Genomic DNA, 22,219 nt, shown 5'->3' on the forward strand with positions numbered 1-22,219 from the left:
CAACACTGAGGGAGTGCTGCAATGTCGGAGGTGCCGTCCTTTGGGTGAGATGTTAAACTGAGGTCCCGTCTACTCTCTCAGGTGGACATAAAAGATCCTATGGCACTATTCGAAGACGGACAGGGGAGTTCTCCTGGTGTCCTGGTCAGCATTTGACCCTCAACCAACATCAATAAAACGGATTATGTAGTCATTTATCTCATTGCTGTTTGTGGCATCTCACTGTGCACAAGTTGGCTGCCGGATTTACCTACATTATAACAGTGACTACACTACGAAAAGTACTTCATTGGCTGTGAAATACTTTGGCACGTTCTGAGGTCAGGAAAGGCACTATTTAGATGCAAGCTTGCTCTTTATTACCAAATCAGAGTGTCAATTTCTTACGCAAACTTGGGAGATGAATTATTCATTTTGAGTTTGTGTGCAGATTCCCCTAATGACATAAGTGAGACCAGGAACTGACCATGTTAGAATTGTGGTAATGAAATAAAGTCCTCCCAATGGTATAGTGCATCGGAGCACCTGTCACTGCAATGCTCTTTGGCCAAGTGCTTTCATGGTACTGCGTAATAAAGCCCATTTGGAATAATGTACCAAAGGAAAGTGATGAGGTGATCTGATAGCACAGGATTATTAGAGTACTGATGCATCATGTTATGGGAAATTACTGCACTGATGCGTTATGTTCCAGGGTGTTAGTTTACTGTTACACCATTAGGGAAAATGTCCACTCTGATTTTTTTTGTGATAATGACTTCATCCAGTGTTATAGTGTTATAATTTCACCAAGTCTTTCTGTGCTCCCAGCAGCCACCAGGGTCAGTTTTGTAAATCCTTATCACAATCAGCAACATAGTGCATATAAATGCACATACTTTGTATCCCGAGGCAGAAACTTAACTGGACCAGCCATATAAATACTGTGGCTACAAGAGCAGGTTAGAGGCTGGGTATTCTGTGGCGAGTGACTCAACTCCTGACTCCCCAAAGCCTTTCCACCATCTACAAGGCACAAGTCAGGAGTGTGATGGAATACTCTCCACTTGCCTGGATGAGTGCAGCTCCAACAACACTCAAGAAGCTCGACACCATCCAGGACAAAGCAGCCCGCTTGATTGGCACCCCATCCACCACCCTAAACATTCACTCCCTTCACCACCGGCGCACTGTGGCTGCAGTGTGTACCATCCACAGGATGCACTGCAGCAACTCGCCAAGGCTTCTTCGACAGCACCTCCCAAACCCGCGACCTCAACCACCTAGAAGGACAAGAGTAGCAGGCACATGCTCTCCTCCAAGTCACACACCATCCCGACTTGGAAATATATCGCCGTTCCTTCATCGTCGCTGGGTCAAAATCCTGGAACTCCCTTCCTAAAACACCGTGGGAGAACCTTCACCACACGGACTGCAGCGGTTCAAGGCGGCGGCTCACCATCACCTTCTCAAGGGCAATTAGGGATGGGCAATAAATGCTGGCCTTGCCAGCGACGCCCACATCCCATGAACGAATAAAAAAAAATCAGCTAGTGCTTGTTAACTTTACTGAGTGTAAGGCAGGGTATTGTGTGTTGCTATCTAGTTCTGGGGCTGTCGGCTGTTTTTCCAGACCTACACAATGACAGAAAAGGAACAAATGTTAAAAAGCTGGAGTTATGGCACAACTTCAAACAGAGCTCGGAATGCAAGATACTGTGTGTGATGTTTGTATGGTTGTGTTTATCCTAAGAACATAAGAAATAGAAACAGGAATAGGCCATATGGCCCCTCGAGCCAGCTCCGCCATTCAATGAGATCATGGCTGATCTTTTACCTCAACTCCGCTTTCCCGCCCTATCCCTATAGCCCTTCTCTCCTGTGAGTGAGATGGGAAGAAGACATAACAGAAGGATGTTACTAGGCCTGATCTTGGTACGGCCTGCGGCTTCACCTCTCCCCATTTGCTCTATGCTCTTATATGCCACATTGTCCAGGGCAGTCACCTCCAAATGAATCAAGGATCTATTATTTCTGAGCTCCCCTCCCGTTTGGGTCTATTGGCTTGAGATTTTGTGCAATTTTATTGTACAAGCGGAGTTGAAGCATCACCTACAAAGGCATGTTCCATGTTCCCATGCAGCCCAGCCTGGGTGTCAGTAAATGGCCATGCATCATGCAGTAGGTTGTGTTACAATAGTGTTTTGATGTGTTAAGACCTTGGAAGATGAGTGTGGCAAGATTTTTAACTGTAACTTGCAGCTTGAATGCAACCTGAGGTATGGAAATGCATGAGATACAATGAAAGAGCTTAACGGTTATATGAAGACTTGGCATAAGTGATCATTGAACATGGAACAGGCAGACAACACCTTGTGGCATACAGTCTTGGGCGGTCTACCTTTTACAGCCCTTTCTTGCCAGATTCCTTAAATTGCAGTATCTTCTCCCACATCTGTTCCCCCAAGTCCTGTACATAGTGGGACCTTGGAATTGGTGCAGAAGAAGCCTGTTCAGTCTGGCCACTATCTCCTGTCAGGCATGATGCATTATCATCCTCCGGGGATGGTATCCTGCATTGCCAAATCGGGCAACCCTCCTCACACCACCTCATTCAGCAGAACATCCACTGCTTTCAAACAGGGCTAGGTGTTATGCTACTCCATCATTTGCCAACAGATTCTGTTTTGTGTCCCCCTTTTGTCTTCACTCTTTTTTTCTGGATACTCCTCCCCTCCTCCACACAGCCTTTACAAAAACTGTTAATTGTTTTAAATGCAGAAGCTCTCTCCATCGTGCACAATTTTCCACCACCCCTCCTTCATTAAGCAACTCCCTGTACAAGGTGTGATCCTCACAGGGGGATTTATATTTTTATCTAAATCATTTGATCTTGCAATATCTGGTGAAGTTTAGCTTTTAATATAAAAATGACACTCCCAGTGCATGCCATGTAATGGTCCTGAAGACTTTGTACCAGGACTGGAATATCTACTGTCAAGTGAGGGTAGTATTGAAGGCCTCCCCCAACCCGGGGTCTAATGTCTGGTATGAAGATTGACCAGGCCACTTGAATAAGGTACTGGAGTGCTCTCAGTACTGGTCAAGTATACCCCAGTGTGTGACTGCCTTTTTGAGAGGGGAAAAAGTGTACAAAATTAAGTGATACAGGAGCAGAGTTTGGTTCCATATAGGTGGATTTTTTTGGACTGGACATGGACAGCAAAATGTGTATACCCAGTTTCACTTTGAATGGTGATATGTCCATATTGTGTTAACCAGTAAACTGTACAAGCGATACCAAAGTTCAGGGTTCATCCATATAAACATTCCATAAACTGACGCATGAGGAGAGACTGTTGCCCTCAACTTCCAACACTTAATGGTTATCTCATGGGATTTGCAATCGGAGGACCTTTATTACCATTCCAATTTTATTGCACCATATTAGTGGTGGAAATTGCCTTTATCTGGAAAATATTTAAGCTTAAATCAGTTGCTCAGGGGTGAATGAAATTTATTGTCTGGAAGTTTACCAAGAGACCAAACCCCAAATCTGATATCGGGATATTATACAATTAGTCGTGCCTGCCAACATTACAAAGAAAAAATTTCAATGTGAAAATACTGCCGATATATTATTTGCATGACAATTAGCAACAGATTTAAGGATTTTGTTTTTTAAAAACTGACTTGTCAAAGTATTTATAAAGATTTTAATTTCTGGTAGCTCAGAAAATGCGTTTCTACCAACTGTAATTTTCTTCTTCTTCCAGCACCAACTGTAGGGAGGGCAGGGCTAGTGCAATCTGAGGTACGGTTTATGCTCCATTTCCAGCAGTGACCATTTCAGATTGGCATAATATGATTCCATATATATAGATTTGAAGCATGACAATATTCTCTAACGTATATTTCTTTTCCACAGCTGTAGACAGACTATCCAGTATCATCTCGTCATCTTCAACAGATCTAAATTTCCACATAGAACCTGATAAGACCTTACTTGCCAAAGAAAGCAGTGAGGAAAAGATTGAGGACTTTCTGCAGAACAGAACTACAAACATGGAAATGCAGACCCAGAGAAAACCAACTGAAGACCCTGTGGAGAAGAACTCAGAGGTGTCGCAGGATTCTTACAATACCTTACTGCACAGTAACAAATGTGACAATCCGGTTACAGACATTGATGATGTCGTCAATGAGCTAAATTCTGCTGAGGAAGAAATTACAGATGCTTCGCCTCTGAATTCAGAATGGAACCAAGGTGAAATTGCTGCTCATTCAATAAAAGCTATCAACAACACAAGTGACGTAAGTAGTAAAGGTGATTCTTCAACAGACATCAAACAGGAAGTTCTTGACTTTTCTGTTCTGAATTCAGTCAACACAGGCAAAGTATTTTCAGTGAACAAAACCTGCCTGACTAACTACTCCAGAAATTTAAGCACTGAGAAGGAGGAAAAGCCATTGAGTTTAACAGACATCAAGGAAAATACTAAGCAACAATCCATGTATGCTGCTGCAGTGGATTCTGATTCAGAGACTGAATCTTCTGAGAGCCCTCAATTATCTTGCAATAAAGTGGGAGTGGTTTTGCCTCGAGATGTTGGTTTCAGTCAATGTGAAAGCCTTAGTGTTGTAGATTCAGATATTGAAGAGGTTGAAATCTGCTACCAGCCTAGTGATCAAACTACATCACAGCATGTTGAGGGACAATTTGTACACCGTCCAACAAATCTGAATCATAAAAGCGGTTTGTTAATGACTGAGCTTGCACCAGAATCAAGTCAAGAGACAATTTCACTAGTTGCAAAGTCAAATTTAAATCCATCCTCTTCATGCAATAAAAATGAGGATAGTTTAATCTCTTCCTCACTGCCTTCTACTTTTGATAAGGATAGAACAGAGATTGCTGAACAGGGCCCACTGCCAAATTCTGTTAATGGTAGGCCCTCTGAACAGACCAAAATTGAAAGCACAAGTATACTTCCTACTATGGATGTAAACGATTCACAAATCAAAATTCTGGGATTTGATACGTCTTCCAAGGAGGATCTGCCAACGAATAAAAATCATACTGTGGAAGGCACAGTTATGACTTCTCATAACCAAGAGTCAGACAAAGGCCATTGTATAGGAGAAATTGCCAGGGAATTTGGTGAAAAGTTAGAACGTCACAGTGTTTCTGCCCTTTCTGCGTCAAGACTTCAGTCAGAGTCTTTTTTGGAATCGAGCAGAGCAGACCATGATTTGTATTCATCATTAGATGCCTTGAAGCAAACCAAGAAAGCAGAAATTACAAAAACAAGCCTTCCATCCCAGCATCCAGTGCCCAAGCCTAGACTACCTGCTACAGATAAGTCTAACCTGGGTGCTCAGAATTTAGCCTCATCCATGACTCATATCAAAAAGGAAAGACTGGCTTTGTCAGGTACTGTAAAGAGTTCTAGTCCCCAGCCACAAAGACATGCCGTTAATCAGTCCAAACAATCTTTGGGAGCACAAAATGTGAAATCCTGCACACAATTTAAAGGGCAAAGTGAAAGTGGAGTGGCATCCCAAATGTGCACTAGATCTAAGTTTCAGGACAAAACCCAGAGGTTCTATTCTACACCAAGACTAAAGGGGCTCAGCATTAAAAGTAAAAATAAATCACATTCAGAAACCTGTGAGAAGAATGCAACAAAGTCTGATGGATCCAAAAAAACAGAGTCATTGCAGAAATGTTCAGAAAAGTCACCAGTTTTTGATAATCTGGCATCAAAGCTCTTCACTAAAAGGGCATCATTAATATGTAATTTAAAAACAAACAAACAAGCTGAGAAAAATAAATCTGAAATGAAGCAAGAGAAAGAAATCAGTAAAGTTCCTGCACATTCTTCAGGAGAACAGCTTTCAATGCAATTAGCAGCAGACATCAGACTCCAAACAAGGCAGAAAAATAAAGGTGAAACAAAGTCACCTAATGTCACTGAGAAAGTGGATTTGAGCAATGAAAGGCAAAAACAAGTGGTGAAAGAAGAATCTAAAGACCAGAAAGAAGAGGCAGAACTACAGATAACTCTGGATCAAAAACTAAAAGAAGAACCACCAAAAGAAATGCACAAAGATATCAGGAAAAGTGCATGGATTAAAAATTCTCGTAGGTCTTTTGGAGAATCAGAAACTTATGGAAGTGAAGAGAACATTACAACAGTGTCTGGTGAAAGATCTACTGAACTGCGTTCCACACCTCCTACAGAATTGGAATTCTGTGAGATTGCTAGCATGGTCAATAAAAGCTGGGAAAAATTGTCCCAAGATGTACAGAAAATAGGGCAGAAACCATTACAAAAAGCACAGCCAGATGAGCATTTGCCACCCACAGGATCTAAACCATTAAAAGATTCTCTTGTACTCTCTTCAACTTCACTGCATGAAGATGATCAAGAATGCATGGCAACTCAACGTAGCTTTATAGAATTAAAACTAACTTCACCTTTTTTGGAGCGGAAAGAAGTTAATAGCATGGCTATTCCTTCAGTACTTTTAGACCACAAGTCAACCAAATCCTCTATAACACATGATAATGCCCAGAAACCAAAGATAGCCCCAAAGCCTCCTGTGAGATTAGAGCAGGAACCAGAACATCTGAGTAGTGATGATACACAGGTTGATAAGAATCCGTCTGACCATGCAATCAAAGCTTCTTCTCAAAGACAAAAACTGTTACTGGAGAGAGAGGTAAAATCATTTGACACATTACAATTACACACCACTGTTAAAAGTATAGATAGTGTTCAACCAAAAATGGAGGCAATTGGAATCTTAAGGAAATCTTTGAGTGAAGAAAAACACTCCAGCACTGATTTTATCTTCTTTCAAAGGGACAAGGACAAGTCACATATGGGAAGTTTTACAAATGAACTGAATTGTCCACCAGAGGGTGGCTCTTCCTTTTCTGTCAGACAGAGAATCAAGTCTTTTGAGAGCCTAGCTAGTTTTGACAAACCTGTAATCAGGAAAATAGACACACAGTTTCTAGATTCATCCTTCGTCACTTGCAATGCAAGCTCTTCTACCAAGCCAGCAATAGGAAGGCGAATATCGGGGAGTGCAATACCTCTGATGACGTCCAATATTTCATCTGTTCGAGACTTTGATACATCGCGTGCATTGAGACGTAGTTTGAGCTCTTATACTGAAGGGAGCTCTGAAGTTGCCTTTCCATCACCGCAATTAGAAAAGTCTCCATCTAGCTTGGCTTTGCTAAGCTTTGAAACAAATCCTTCTGAGAACAACACCGAGGAGCTTAAAAAGACCAAGGAATGTGATTCCAGCAGTGAAAGGCCTCATGAGCAGGATTTTACTTCATGCAAGGTTAACAATAGTAAAAGTAGATCATCAGTCTGCCATCGACCAAATTCTTTGTCTCGCTCCAAGCTACGGGAACTGAGAGCACTAAGCATGCCAGACCTTGACAAACTGTGCAGTGATTATTCTACTGATCCTATGGCCCAAAGTTTTAAAACTGAACTGGAAGTCAAGCCAAGAAGGTCTATTGGTCCTGCTGCTGAAAGCCTTACAAATGTTTCCTCTGGCATCTCCTCTGCTACCAATGGGTCAGGTTTAGTGAAAATATATAGATCTGGAATTTCTAATTTAAGATCAAAAAGCTCTTGGAAAAGCAGCACTGGAACACTGGATTCTTGGTCTGATGACGAGCTGACAAATAGTGAGAATTTGCATGAAAACAAATGCAGAAGTTGGTCTGTCAGGTTAGTAACAATAATGAATGAAGCTAAATACCCGGACAATTACATTGATTTCAAAGTGCAGAAGGTGTGTAACACTTCATTAACCTCTAAATATCAAGAGCCGACAAATGTCTAAAAGGACAATATGCGCAAATTATTCAAATAATACTTTACGACTCTCTAGAGGCCCTTTTACTACAAGATATTGAATTAACTCCATTGAGATGGTTAGCCTTAGGTCAACCTGGTCCAAACCTATCAAAGCTCATAGGGAGACCAGGCCTTGAAAACCTTAGGGTATAATTGCCACTATTGGCTATTTTTAGCAAAATGTACAGGTAATTATAAATCACTGTTTCCCACATTATATTATTTTACCAAAAATAGTAAACAAATGTAATCTACAACTAGCCTAAAGAAGATTTTTAAAGTATTTTCCCTTTCTCTCCTGAGGGCTCTGGATTACAGTTGCACAGAATGAGTGCTTTGCCTGGGCTCACCTGGAATTATACTCACGTGCATTTTCAGCAGGGGTCTCTAAATAGCAATTAGAAGCGGAAACCCTTGGTGATCTTTCTCCTCACTAACCCGAACAAAAGCTAATTGTAATGTACCTGGAACCACTGCAGCTGAGCTCAGGTAACTCAGCACATACCATCGATTGCACATGCTTCTTGATCTGTATGTCTGAATACCACGCCAGCTACTTCATTTACTTGCTGAAGCATAGAAGATATTTTGTGTGTCTGTATGCACATATTGTTCAAAACCTGGAGGACCCTGTGCACTTTTAAAGTAATTGTAATCATACCCATACATAGTGGCAGTCCATGGTTGCTAGAGGATCAGATGCAGGCGGAATTTAGTAACATAGTAACAGTTTCAGGCAGAAGTGATTCAGTCTATTTGTGTGAACCTAATGGCCAGAATTCACAATCACAGAGTGATATATTCTCACTATGGAATAGCCGCTATCGTGTGTCACATAGTGTGATACCCTTAACATTGCAAATAACTATCACAGTGCCACTTACAGAAGTAATGGGTACTGCAGATACCTATAATGAGTTTTTAATGAAATGCACTCCCCACCTACCAAATTTAATGTATAATAAATAGAGGTGTTATCAACTAAGTGTGATGATGGAAAAGTGTTACATATAAGAAATATGTGCTATGTGCAAGCATAACTTGCACATAACTTCCTGAGAAGCACTCCAATCACAGTATGTCATGCTTTTAGTGGCACTGCATGAAAGAAAGTATGTCAAGGTGATCAAAAGTTAGCATAACCTGATGGGCTGTACCCAGCAAGATACCATCAAACATATGTGCCTTGACATTGTTAAACCCACCTGGCAACAACCATGGGGAACTGTCGTCACAAGATCCAGGTTTTAGATAGCAGCTAGGATACCTGCAGCTATCATACAGCAGAGGACCGGCACAACCAACAATAGTTCTGGCCAGCTGTGGCCTCAACCCTGCCTCCACCTCCTTCCAGCTATTCTTTAATGTTGACCTATGGGGATGGTGATGTGGAATTGGTAAACAAGGCCACCCTCCGCATAACACCTCATGCAGCACCATGCATTGTCAGATGTGTTATCTATCAGTTGAGATGCTAAAATGACGCCCCATCTGTCCTCTCAGGTGGGATTTAAAAGATCCCATGGCACTATTCAAAGAAAGCTGGGGAGTTCTCCCAGTGTCCTGGCCAAATTTATCCCTCAATTAACATCACTAAAACAGATTATCTGGTCATTGTTATTTGTGGGTCTTTGCTGTGCACAAATTGGCTGTTACATTTGCCTACATTACAAAAATGACCACATTTCAAAAGTACTTCATTTTCTGTAAAGCGCATCCTAAAGATTGTAAAAAGCTCTAAATAAATGCAAGATTTTTTTTGTTTTTGCCTGTAACTTCTTAGCCCTCTGTTCCTTTGGACATAGCAAAGACTGCCAATAGGTTGAAATACTTTTTGAACTTTTGCAAAGTCTATAAGGATTTTTGCTCCGTATTCTTCCATTTCCCTTTAATTGTCTGCATGATTTAAATTTCACTTAAACTCAATTTTGCAGTTCTACCACTAAGCTACTTCCCTGCACACTTCTAACACTACACTTGGAGCTGTGAATAATAATGTCAATGCTGTTAGCATGTTACCATTCTGATGAGATTTTCACCAGTTCTTAACAATTTAGAAATGACTAATGCAAGTACATGAAAATCATCCCATCTATTTTTAATATCTATATATGTAAATGAGACTTTGGGTAGTCACTTTGATTTTGCTTACTGCAGGCTTAGTTTATCTGGTTTGAAAGAGGATCCATTTTCCTCATGTGTAGCAGTGAATACTACTGGCCTGGTTTTTGTTGGGGCGAGTGATTGTAGGCAATCAACTTGATTTTTCTGATTGTTTATTTGATCACTTCAGGTCTATATAGAGCAGGATGTCATAGATTGGAATGCTTCAGATGCATATTTTCAGTGACAAGGTTATCAGAGTCAAAACTTCATTCTGCACAAAAGTCAGCCTTGTGCTATTGTATCTTTTAATTGTTGCTTCGCATTCCTGAACAGCTGCCGTGCGCTCAAAATATCTATTGGATGAGTGTCACGGGTTGTCTCTGGAGGTAGGGGTTCATTTTCCGCTCCTTGCCCAGATAGAAAGATATAGTTGGCAGCTTTTTGTAGCACTTGAGTTCTTACGGTTCCACTATACTGCATTCCGTGTAATGGTGTACACATGGAGACTTTAAGAATAAACCAGACTTTACATATCAGCTTATGTTATGATGCTGGTGCAGGTTGGTATCATTAAGAAAATTAGTGAAGTGTCACATATTATTTTGGTACCCGTGGAAGTGTAACTTAAAAGTTCTGTAATTATGTGAAATCTGCTGTATTGACTTTTTGTTACTGTTTAACTTTTACTTTGCATAAAGTTGATTTGTAGTTAATAGCCTAAGTGTAAGGCACATAATCTGAGAGAGTGTTTAGTCTTCTGCTATCCAAAGTCTGGGAAAACAGGCGAGGGCTTATGTCAATTTCAGTGAGTTAATTACAATAATAAAGGTTAGTTTCTGGGCAATGCTATATTACCAGGTACTGTGCACATTAGAACTTACTTCAGTTCATAGGCAACAAAAGCTCACTTAGGGGATTGGTCCTTGGTGCTCAGTGAGATAGAAAAATTTGATTATTCCTAAAAAAAAAGATAACTGTGACATTGAGTACAAAAGGTCTTTATTTTTTCTGGTTTGATACTATTTTCTGAAAGAAGAGGCACTGCTTATTTTTATATATGGTTCTGGTCATTGCAATGTTAATGTAAATTCATTTATAAAGCAGGAGAAAGGAATGCTGCCTCCTTAACATGTACAAATGAAATTAATTTCTGTTACTCAGATTGTAAGATGGGAAGAGAGAGTTGTGTTTTTTAAAGTTTATAACAATGTTTTTTAAGGTAGTTTCTTCTCCTTGTCTGTTCTCCACCAGGCCACACACACTCCCTGTGGGGGCAGAGTTCTACGCCTCTGCTCTGAGTCTCCACACAGCAGCATTTCTGAGACAGATAAGGAATCATGAACAGAACATGCAACCTACCATTCTGTGCTGCATCATGTTTCAGCTCAAATGCACTGTGCTGTTGTTACTGATTTGTAGGATAAGATACATCTGTGAAACTGCATTATATATTTGGGCAGCTTTTTAATGTCACTTGACCTAGAATATGCATAAGCCTTCAAACTATGTTTTTCAGTCTTGAAGATTTATCCCATTCCACCCTGGAGAAACATAAAGTACAGGCTGTTTTGTCCTCGATAATGGATAACGCAGATATCATGAAAATAATCCAGGAAGCCAAGACAGTAGCTGAGGTGAGCCGTTCCAGCATTCTAAATCAGCAGAAATTAGGGCTTTTGTTTTTATTGTATACTAGCAGGTATGTTTTTTGTGCAAGTACCCAAGGAGGTTGGCATTACAAGAGGCAGAAAACGTAGGAAAGTGCTGGCAAATCAATTGCCAGTTTTAGCATTATTCAAAGTTTTGTATCCTTGGGCTAACATTATTAGCAATGTTTGTCATTTTAATGCCAACAGCTTAACATAGAACCATAAATTTTACATCAGAGAAGATCATTCAGCCCATCGTATCTGTGCCAACTCTTTGCTAGACCAAACTAAAACTGATTCCATTGTTCTGCTCTCTCCCTATAGCCTTGTTTCATATTCTGCTTCAAATATTTCTGGACTTCCATTTAAAGATGCAGTGGTCGTTGCCTCAACCGCTTCCTTCTACTCTGCATTTCACACTCTTAAGATATTTCTCCTAACCTCTCTCCTCACCCTTTTAGTGTTTTCAGTTGTTACTAACATCCCAACCACAGGAAGTAGTCTTTCCTTATTCACCTGGAGATATTTCTTGTATTCGTGGTTTTCTTGGGACACCCTTGACTTCTAGAAACTTTCAGATTATGCAATTTCCACAGTATACTTGGTTTCCCTGTGCTGCCATACTAATTGTTCACTAGTTAACTACCTCTTACTTGACTTTAGTCTGATAGATCAGCCAAACTCTGGTTCATACTTGAACTCCCATTTGAAAATTAATTGCCTCTAAGTTAACCTCACTCTGATGCTCACACACTCAAGCCCAACTCATTTCTTCGGGAATGCTGCTGTAGCACCAGAAGAGGCAGCATCAAGACTCCCACTGAAGGCCTCAGCAGAGACCAAGGCCTTCAGCTGATTCCAAATTACAGGAAGAGGAGGGCTCTCCCCCTTCTAAGGAGCTGCAATTCTCACTAATTCTTTTCCTCCCAAGTCTGAAGACAAAAGTAAATTATATCAGCTCTATAACTGCTGGAATCAGCTAATGATTCAACACACATCAGGGGTCACACAGTGGACCTTTATAGTCCATATTGCCCGGTACCACACCAATGGGTGTCTTTCAGTTGAGATGTTAAATCGTGGCCCCGTCTGCCCTCTCAGGTGGAAGTAAAAGATCGCATGGCACTAATTCGAAGAAGAGCAGGGGAGTTATCCCTGGTGTCCTAGCCAATATTTATCCCTTAACTAACACCACTAAAACAGATTATCTAGTCATTATCACATTTCTGTTTTTGGGAGCTTGCTGTGCGCAAATTGGTTACTGCGTTTCCTACATCATAACATTGACTACACTTATAAAAAGTACTTAATTGGCTGCAAAGCTCTTTGGGACATCCGTAAGTCGTGAAAGGTACTATATAAATGTAAGTCTTTCTTTATTTATCACTGAACAAGTCATTGCAGTTAGAGATTGGGGTTACAAAATCATTCCACCGCAGCTAGGGTTTTCCTAAATCCTGGATAAACAATTTTTAGGAACAATTGGCCCAAGTGTCCCAGTTTGTATGCTTGCCCCACTGAAATGGCAGTTTATGTTACAGTAGCATAAGAAAATAAGAAATAGGAGCAGGAGTAGGCCATACGGCCCCTCGAGCCTGCTCCGCCATTCAATAAGATCATGGCTGATCTTCGACCTCAACTCCACTTTCCCGCCCGGTCCCCATATCCCTCGATTCCCTTAGAGTCCAAAAATCTATCAGTCTCAGTAACGAATATACTTAATGATTGAGCATCCACAGCTTTCTGGGGTAGAGAATTCCAAAGATTCACAACCCTCTGAGTGAGCACAATGCCAGCAGCTGACTTTATGACTTGAAAATCTTGTAGGGGTGAAATTGGTCTTTGGTGGTAGTGCAAAATGGGCGAAATGAATCAACAGCCTTTACACCCTGCCTGAAGAAAACTGTCAGGTTGTAAAAGGGACTGACTGCCCATTCACTATTGCTTGTTTTTGCTGTACTGCTAAAAACTAATTTCACCCCCTTCATGTCCAATCTTGTGATCTGTAGACATGCAATCATTTTTTCCATGCTTGACCAGATCCCCATAACAATCCTTCCTCAAAGTAATAATCAATTATGTACTAACATACTATTTGCATTTTTTAATAGAAATATATGTTTTCATATTCAATATTAATAAATGTTCCTGTGCACCACAGCTGTAACTGGCTTGTAGCGCAATGATATTACAGAATTTCACTATTCTGTCTGTGCATTTCAACAGTTGTTGCACTACCGATGGCCCTTTTTTGTAATTATTGGAAATAAATCAAAGGGCGCTATTTCTAATTAATTGAATCTGATTTAAAAATGACTGGCAACAGATGACAGAATCTTAATTTTTATAAACTGATTGGCTGTAGATAACAGAATTTTGGCAGTAAATAACACAAACTGATAGTTCTGCACTGTTGCCATTTAAGTTTCTTCTTTTCCTTCATTTGAAGCACAGCAAGCTACTGAGTAAAGCTCTTTCCATACCCCAACAATGTGTTTGACCTGACCCAATCTCAGAAGATCATGCCGATGGGACATTTTCCCACCGAAGTTGTTCTGTGGCATGTTTGTGCAGTAATAACTCAGCAGGTGGTTTAATCGTCTTACTCTCTATTGCGTAAGGATTTCCACTGTGTATTCAAATGAACTTCCAACATTTTGTCTGGCTAAAAATTAATTCAACCCAAAAGATAGAGAACGGAATCTCATGGCACGTATGTAATTTACTGTGCTGGTGGTCGTCCTGACAACGGCAGCACAGCAATAAAGTGACTATGGCAATGTAGTTCTTTGCTATGGGCCGAGGTACACTGGGACCTGAATTGAATCTTCCCAAATTGATTTCACATAGGACTTTTACGGACAAAGGAGATTTCCATCACATCATTTTAGCTGGATTCAAGTCCAGGTCACGGTGGTGGAAGGTTCATGTCTAGCTCATTGCCTTGCCCAGTCTCCCAAACCTCTCCTTTCCTCCTCTTAAACTTACTGCACCACGCCAATTAACCAAGTAGGGCTGCAAACCTAAACCCAGGATTCCCATGAATACCACCTGATTAACCAATAGGCCTGGAAACTTAAGCCGAGATTTTCCAATGAATATCTTAAAAAGGGTAGGCGTATTTAAAGGAGATGGCAATGACATGGTGATACCAGACATCCCATTTCCTGTCCAAGGCATTATAGATGGCGCCCACGTGTTAAGGCCACATCACTCCGCGTGCAAGGGCATTGCAAGGAGCGTGCATGCAGTTTCTAGTAGCAGTACTGATTCAGGGCACAACTTTGATCACTTGTGCTTCAGTGCAAGCTACTAGTTTTCCTCACTAGAAGTGCGCCCTGTGCTTTTGTGCAATAAAAGAATATTGAGAAAAGGAGTAAAGGTTTCCCGCATGCTTCTCATGCTATGTTACTGAGGATGCAGCAGATCACCATTTGCATTTTGTCCAATAGTAATAATGCTGCCTCTTGCCATTGAAGGTAACACTGTGAAGCACAGGAAACATAAGCTCGACTCCTAATGTTATGAATTAAGTGTACAAACCTCTCCACCCGATTGTCCAAACAGCACTCCTGTCAAGCAAGGCTTCAAGCTAGGAGCGGTCTCTGAAATTATTATTTGTTTTGTCAGTCCTTCTTGTTAATATTTTCTGCTTTTTTAAAATTCATTCATGGGATGTGGGCGTCACTGGCGAGGCCAGCATTTATTGCCCATCCCTAATTGCCCTTGAGAAGGTGGTGGTGAGCCGTCTTCTTGAACCGCTACAGTCCGTGTGGTGAAGGTTCTCCCACAGTGCTGTTAGGAAGGGAGTTCCAGGATTTTGACCCAGCAACGATGAAGGAATGGCGATATATTTCCAAGTCGGGATGGTGTGTGACTTGGAGGGGAACGTGCAGGTGGTGTTGTTCCCATGTGCCTGCTGCCCTTGTTCTTCTAGGTGGTAGAGGTCGCAGGTTTGGGAGGTGCTGTCGAAGAAGCCTTGGCGAGTTGCTGCAGTGCATCCTGTGGATGGTACACACTGCAGCCACAGTGTGCCGGTGGTGAAGGGAGTGAATGTTTAGGGTGGTGGATGGGGTGCCAATCAAGTGGGCTGCTTTGTCCTGGATGGTGTTGAGCTTCTTGAGTGTTGTTGGAGCTGCACTCATCCAGGTAAGTGGAGAGTATTCCATCGCACTCCTGACTTCTGCCTTGTAGATGATGGAAAGGCTTTGGGCAGTCAGGAGGTGAGTTACTCGCCGCAGAATACCCAGCCTCTGACCTGCTCTTGTAGCCACAATATTTATTGCTCTTGAAATGAATTACGTCAAGTCCATGTTTATGCAGGAGTAACTCAGTAGATGATTTAATCTTCTTGCTGTTAAACTTTAGCCTGTAACATAAGGATTCAAATGAATTTCCAGAATTTTGTCTGGTTAAATATTAATTCAACTGAAGAGAATAGGGAATGGAATCTTATAACAAGATTGGTGGTTGCCCCGGCAATGGCAGCACTGCTGTCTAAAGAGGGTGTGCACAATAACATTAACAGGTAGTTTCCACAGGGACCTAGAAAGATAGCTATGGTCCCAATAGCAATCAAAATTCCATTAGGAAATGGCTCTGACCATGTTTCCCGGCTGCTGGAAGACTGAATGGCTCAGTCTACTTGTACCAGCCAGTGGAACAGTTTTGCACTAGCTGACGTTTAGTGATCATCGTTGGGGATGGTACAGTGGACAGCTACATAATTGTGGATTGGGAATTAAAAACAACTGTGTATGAGTAAGTTTGCACAAATGCAATTGCCTTTCAGTATTATGGGTGTTGAGCATGTCTCTATGACCAAAACTGGACGCAGAACTCAAATTGCTCTCTGACCAGGACAATGTACAATTTCAGCACGACATCTTTCGATTTATATTCTATTGATTTAGCAACGCTGTTCAGCTTTCTATTTTCCTTATTGAATGATGCTCCACAGCAACAAGATATAATGTTACCCCTACTAGTGACAGATATGGTGGATGGGGGAAATGCAGTGGATGTGGTTCACATGAACTTTCAGAAAGCCTTGGACAAGGTGCCACACGGGAGACTTTTGGAAAAGATTAAGAGGCATGGAATTAGGGCAGGGATTAAGAACTGGTTAGAAGGGAAGAAACAAAAAGTAGGAATTAAGAACAGTTTTTCAAAGTGGTTGGAAGTGGGTAACGGTATCCCAAAGGGTTCTGTTCTGGGACTGTTTCTGTTCACTGTACATCAATAATTTGGATATAGGGCTCCGCTGGATCTTTGCCCAATATGGCAGAAGGGTTTTGCAACAGGCGCAGGCTACTTCTTTGCCTATTTAAATTGGACCACGTTGCTTTCAGGCATCCCTGGCGCAGTGCAATATGGTGGCGGCATGTGATAATATACTCTTCAGTGCCCATTTTTTTGCTCAAAAATTGGGCATTTAGCAATCCAATTTCTAGGCCAGATTATTTCCAGTGGGATCTAGAATGAGTGGAAATAGATACTATTAAATGTGAGAGATTTAGGACAGAGAGCAGAAGAAACTATTTTACGTAGCGGGTGGTGAGGCTGTGGAATGCACTACCAGAGTTAGTGATTGACAGAGGCCAGGTCATCATTTAAGAATAGGTTAAATAGGTGGTTGAAGATTGGAGAGTAAAGGGATATGGGAACAACACGTACATGGGATTAGAATTAGAGCTCACGTAGCGGAAGACATCAACACGGACTGGTTGGGCCGAATGACTGGCTTCCATGTTGTCATTTCTATGTAGTTCTTAGCTATTTCTATGACATTTATAAAATATATTGCCCATTTTTTCTTCCTGTGTGCACTCATACATGTCAGAATTTTATCTGGCACTGTTCTTCCCACTTAGAGGTTTTATTTAGTTCATTTTGTAGCTCTGTGGCTGACCTTTCAGACTTGATAACCCCTTCACCCTCTTCAGTTACCATCATCAGACTTTTAAACAAGTGAAATAAGGGAAAATCCGGTTATGGTTACATAATATTTCTTTGAATTAAAATAGGTACATGATTGGACGTGTGGAGTTCCAAGACTAGCATTTGTTTATATTAAGGGAAAATATTGCATTGGTTGTTTATGATGCAAAATTAGGTGAACACTATTTTCTTTTTTTTTTGTTCTGGGAGGACAGAGTAAAGACGATATTTACATCGTAGTGTTGGACAAAGATGAAGGTGCTGGACTGGGTTTCAGTGTCGCAGGAGGCGTGGACCAGGAGCATAAATCTGTAACTGTAAGTATCGTGTGGAGAAGCCATTTGCTTTTAATGCAATCTGTTGATACTAATGGTGTTAGTGTTATTTGATCAGTGCCTCATAAAGAAGTTACAATGATGAGAGAGTTCTGCCATCACTACCTATTGCAATGGAAATGTCAACTAACACCATCTACTGGATTACAAATATATTGCTGTGAAATCAACATATATAGGGGATAGAAGTGGTGGGAAGGCTGTAACTGCACTGTGACACCTGATAATTAAAAAATATAATGGGAAATGTTGACAAAGAAATGTGACCAAAAATTGTGACAGCAGGAATTAAGATTTGTGAACAGGAATTTTGCTTGTTTGGGGTAGGATGATAAGTTTCTCAGCAGTTGTGGGTTGGTTGCAAGATCGCAAAAGGTTCTCAGTAGACAAGGGGGGAAGTTCCACTCGCTGTACCACTATTTAGAGGTCTGGGTTTATAGTTTTCCAAGCTCTACCATTGGCCTGAAGTCTGCAATTCTAAAAGCAGGTTCAATTGATTCAACAGCAACGGTAGATCGCCTATCTTGTGTCCCCTATCAAGTTACGATCCTTGTTCCCTGATATTGGCTCTTAATGAACGCTGCCCCATTGCTTCTTTCTATACATGCCAGGATCGGTCGGCACCATGATCAGAGTGCTGTTCCTGGAGGCTGTCGACAACAACAACTCGCATTTAAATAGCGCCTTTAATGTAGTAAAACGTCCCGAGGTGTTTCACAGGAGCGTTATCAAACAAAATTTGACACTGAGCCACATAAGGAGATATTAGGACAGGTGCTGCATTAGGTAGGTTTTAAAGAACGTCTGAAAGGAGGAGAGATAGATGAAGAGGTTTACGGAGGAAATTCCAGAACGTCAGGTTGTGCTATCACTTGAAAGGCAGAAATTGATTCGGTAGAGTCATTGGGTGGTGTTCAGGGAGGGGTGGTGTGAAGACTACTGGTGGTCTTTGTAAAAGAAGTGAAAGATTTTTTTTCAGGTAGTGAGGGTACAGCTAGCTGGGAGTAGAGCCGGAGGTTTTCTTTAAGTAGCAGGAGACAGGCAAAGGGCTAAACAAATGAATGGAAAAGAAGTTGGACTGGGGCCCTGTCAAAATACCTCCGATCTGGTATTATACCTTCCAGCCCCACTTCCTATAAAAATACCTATCTCTATCCTACTCCCCCGTGAGACTCAAATTTCTGTCCCATTCCAGCTGTTTGTTTCCCGCCAAAATACTTTTTTTATATATTAATTCTTAGGATGTGGGTGTCACTGGCAAGGCTGGCATTTATTGCCCATTCCTAGTCGCCCTGAGGTGGTGGTGTTGGGCCTTCTTCTTGAACCATTGCACTCTGTGTAGTGAAGGTACTCCACAATGCTGTTAGGTAGGGAATTCCAGAATTTTCACCCAGGGACACCGAAGGAATGGCGATATATATCCAAGTCGGGATGGTGTGTAACTTGGATGGGAACTTGGAGGTGATGGTGTTCCCATGCACCCGCTGCCCTGGTCCTTTTAGGTGGTAGAGCTCATGGGTTTTGGAGGTGCTGCCAAAGAAGCCTTGGCGAGTTGCTGCAGTGCATCCACAGTACGCCGGTGGTGGAGGGGGGTGGATGTTTAGGCTAGCGGATGAGGTGCTGATCAAGCGGACTGCTTTGTCCTGGATGGTGTCGAGCTTCTTGAGTGTTGTTGCATGTGCACCCATCCAGGCAAGTAGAGAGTATTCTATTACACTCCTAACTTGTGTTTTGAAGGTGGTGGTGGGGGTCGTGTCCTGTTTTCGAACTCAGGTCAACTTGTGCCCTCTCCCTTTGCCTGTTACTGCCCTGCTCACCTGCCAAGCCTCACCACCTCCACTCCCCATCTGAAAGGGCAGAAATAAAGAGAGAGACAGAGAAACAGAATGGACAGAGAGGAGAAAAGAAGAGAAGACAAAGAGTAGCAGAAGAGAAGGTAAAGAGAGAGAGAAAGCAGCAGGAGAGAAAGAGAGATAATCAGAATGAGAAAGAACATGAAGCAAGAGGAGAGAAAGAGATGCAGATAAGGGAGAAAGAAACAGGAACACAAATACAACAGAGACAGGTATGTGAAAGTGCATTTCATTTTACTTATTGATAGCAACACCATAGAAGATCTATTAATATGTATACAAAGTTTTGCATATTGCCTGCACTTTCTGTGCACATTCACCTTACTTCCGGTATCATGATTTTCAGTCAGGACTATTGTGGCATTTTGGGTTTTACTGTCATTGCCTGAATAGAAATTTGTCAGTTTGTAATATATCTTATATTTTAAAATGTAGCATCTTGTTGACATAGCAGTAACCAGCCAATATGAAAACCAGACCGTTGCCGCAACCATTTAGAATGTTAATTAGGAAATAATGGGAAATCGTTGAGCCTATTCCATAGCGGTTCGCCCCCTAGTGATAGAATGGTTTCCAGGTGGGATGCCAGACAGTACTGTAGCTTCTAAACAATGGGAAGCGTCACAGGGGTCAGTTAGTAAATGACCATGTCAGTATCATTAAGGAAATATCTTTGGCTATCAACATAGATGGTCTCCTTTGTTTTCAGTCGATATAGAATCATAGAATCATAGAAGTTTACAACATGGAAACAGGCCCTTCGGCCCAACATGTCCATGTCGCCCAGTTTATACCACTAAGCTAGTCCCAATTGCCTGCACTTGGCCCATATCCCTCTATACCCATCTTACCCATCTTACTATGTGTGGATGAGTTACCTCAAAATGGGTTTCTTAACTCCTTGATTTAAAATTCTCATCCTTTTAGTCAAATCCCTCCATGGCCTCACTCCTCTATACCTCTCTAACCTCCTCCAGCCCTACAACCCTCCGGGATCTCTGTGCTCCTCCATTTCTGGCCTCTTGCGCATCCCCAATTTCCATCACTCCACGACTGGCAGCCATGCCTTCAGCTGCCTAGGCCCTAAGCTCTGGAATTCCCTCCCTAAACCTCTCTACCTCTCTACCCTCCTTACCCTCCTTTAAGTTGCTATTTGAAACCCACCTTTTTGACCAAGCTTTGGTCAACTGATCTACTATCTCTATATGGCTAGGTGTCAAATTTTGTCTGATGACACTCTTGTGAAGCACCTTGGGACGTTTTACTGAGTTAGAGACACCATATATAAGTGCAAGTTGTTGTTGATGATGATACACTGATCTAGGGAAGATCAATCTCTTACTCTCTCACAGAAATATTTCTTGATGTCTGTCAACGATACCCACTACCAGTAAAAAGTAGAAAATGCTAAACAAAACAGAGAAAATGGAAAATAATCTCTATTTTGTAAAGAATAACACACAGCTTGCAGTGTGATCCAAGGCAGTGATAGCTGTAAAAATATACTAAAGCACTGAAACACATCTTGATTGAGATGATATTGCTGAATCCTTTAATGTACAATCCACTGGTTTGATATCATCTCAATTGCTCTAAGTGTTATGTACCTACAGCACACTCCAAACTCTGAGTTATGCTGTATATGTGATCCACTTCTCCGCATAGCTTTTTAAAAACGATTTTGCAGTTTACTGAGGGGACTGCTTTAGGAGGTGCAGAACTAACCAAATTATGATGCAAGATGATGGTGCCTGTGGGGAAATCCCAGCTGAAAGATAAAATGTGGTGGGCCAATTTGGACAAAGGGACCAAAAAATAAAAACAAAGCTATCTCTGATAGAAATGTTAATAATAAAATATTGTCATTTGAAAATGTTATTTAAATACACTGCAAATAGAGGGTATTTTATATATTTTTTAGATATGTTACAAATATTGTTCTCTTAAATCACGACTTTTTCCTTGCAGATTCACAGAGTATTTACAAGAGGAGTAGCATCTCAAGAAGGTACCATTCAGCGGGGGGATTACATCTTATCCATCAATGGAATCTCCGTAATTGGCACTACACATGGAGATGCACTCAACGCACTTCACCAGGCCCGCTTACCTAAACAGGCCATCATTGTAATTAAAAAAGGAAAGGAAAGGGAAGAAGTTTCCTCCAAGTCAGATTTATCTCTTCCTAAAGGAAACCGTCTCCCAACTGGAAGAGACGCTACCACAGAAGCAGCAGGAACAGGTAGGAGTCCATCACAAAGGCCGGTACCAGTCACATTATAATATAAGTAATGTAAGTAACAGCCTTTTGGCAACATTTGATGGTGCTCTTCAGCAGCTCCCCTTATGGCCTAATGGGTAATGGCCCTGCCCAGTATGATACTGAGTCACATGGACCATGAAGGTCCACTTGCATTCTGCATTGAGTTAGCTTATTTCAGCCTTGACCATAGTGGGGTGCTACAATT

General features: G+C 41.5%; 1 protein-coding gene across 5 annotated transcripts in view; it reads left to right on the forward strand.

Annotated features, from left to right (window-relative positions):
* pdzd2 (PDZ domain containing 2) overlaps positions 1 to 22,219 on the forward strand; it is a 365,301-nt gene that overhangs the window by 328,239 nt on the left and 14,843 nt on the right. For all 5 annotated transcript variants that reach the window (XM_067984873.1, XM_067984884.1, XM_067984901.1 and 2 more), the window contains 4 exons: positions 3,908 to 7,739; positions 11,491 to 11,608; positions 17,779 to 17,880; positions 21,720 to 21,993. In XM_067984873.1, coding sequence (XP_067840974.1) covers positions 3,908 to 7,739; positions 11,491 to 11,608; positions 17,779 to 17,880; positions 21,720 to 21,993 — 4,326 coding nt within the window. The remainder of the gene's footprint in view (positions 1 to 3,907; positions 7,740 to 11,490; positions 11,609 to 17,778; positions 17,881 to 21,719; positions 21,994 to 22,219) is intronic.

Source organism: Heptranchias perlo, chromosome 1 (genome assembly GCF_035084215.1).
Source record: "Heptranchias perlo isolate sHepPer1 chromosome 1, sHepPer1.hap1, whole genome shotgun sequence".
In the NCBI taxonomy this organism is placed as follows: Eukaryota; Metazoa; Chordata; class Chondrichthyes; order Hexanchiformes; family Hexanchidae; genus Heptranchias; species Heptranchias perlo.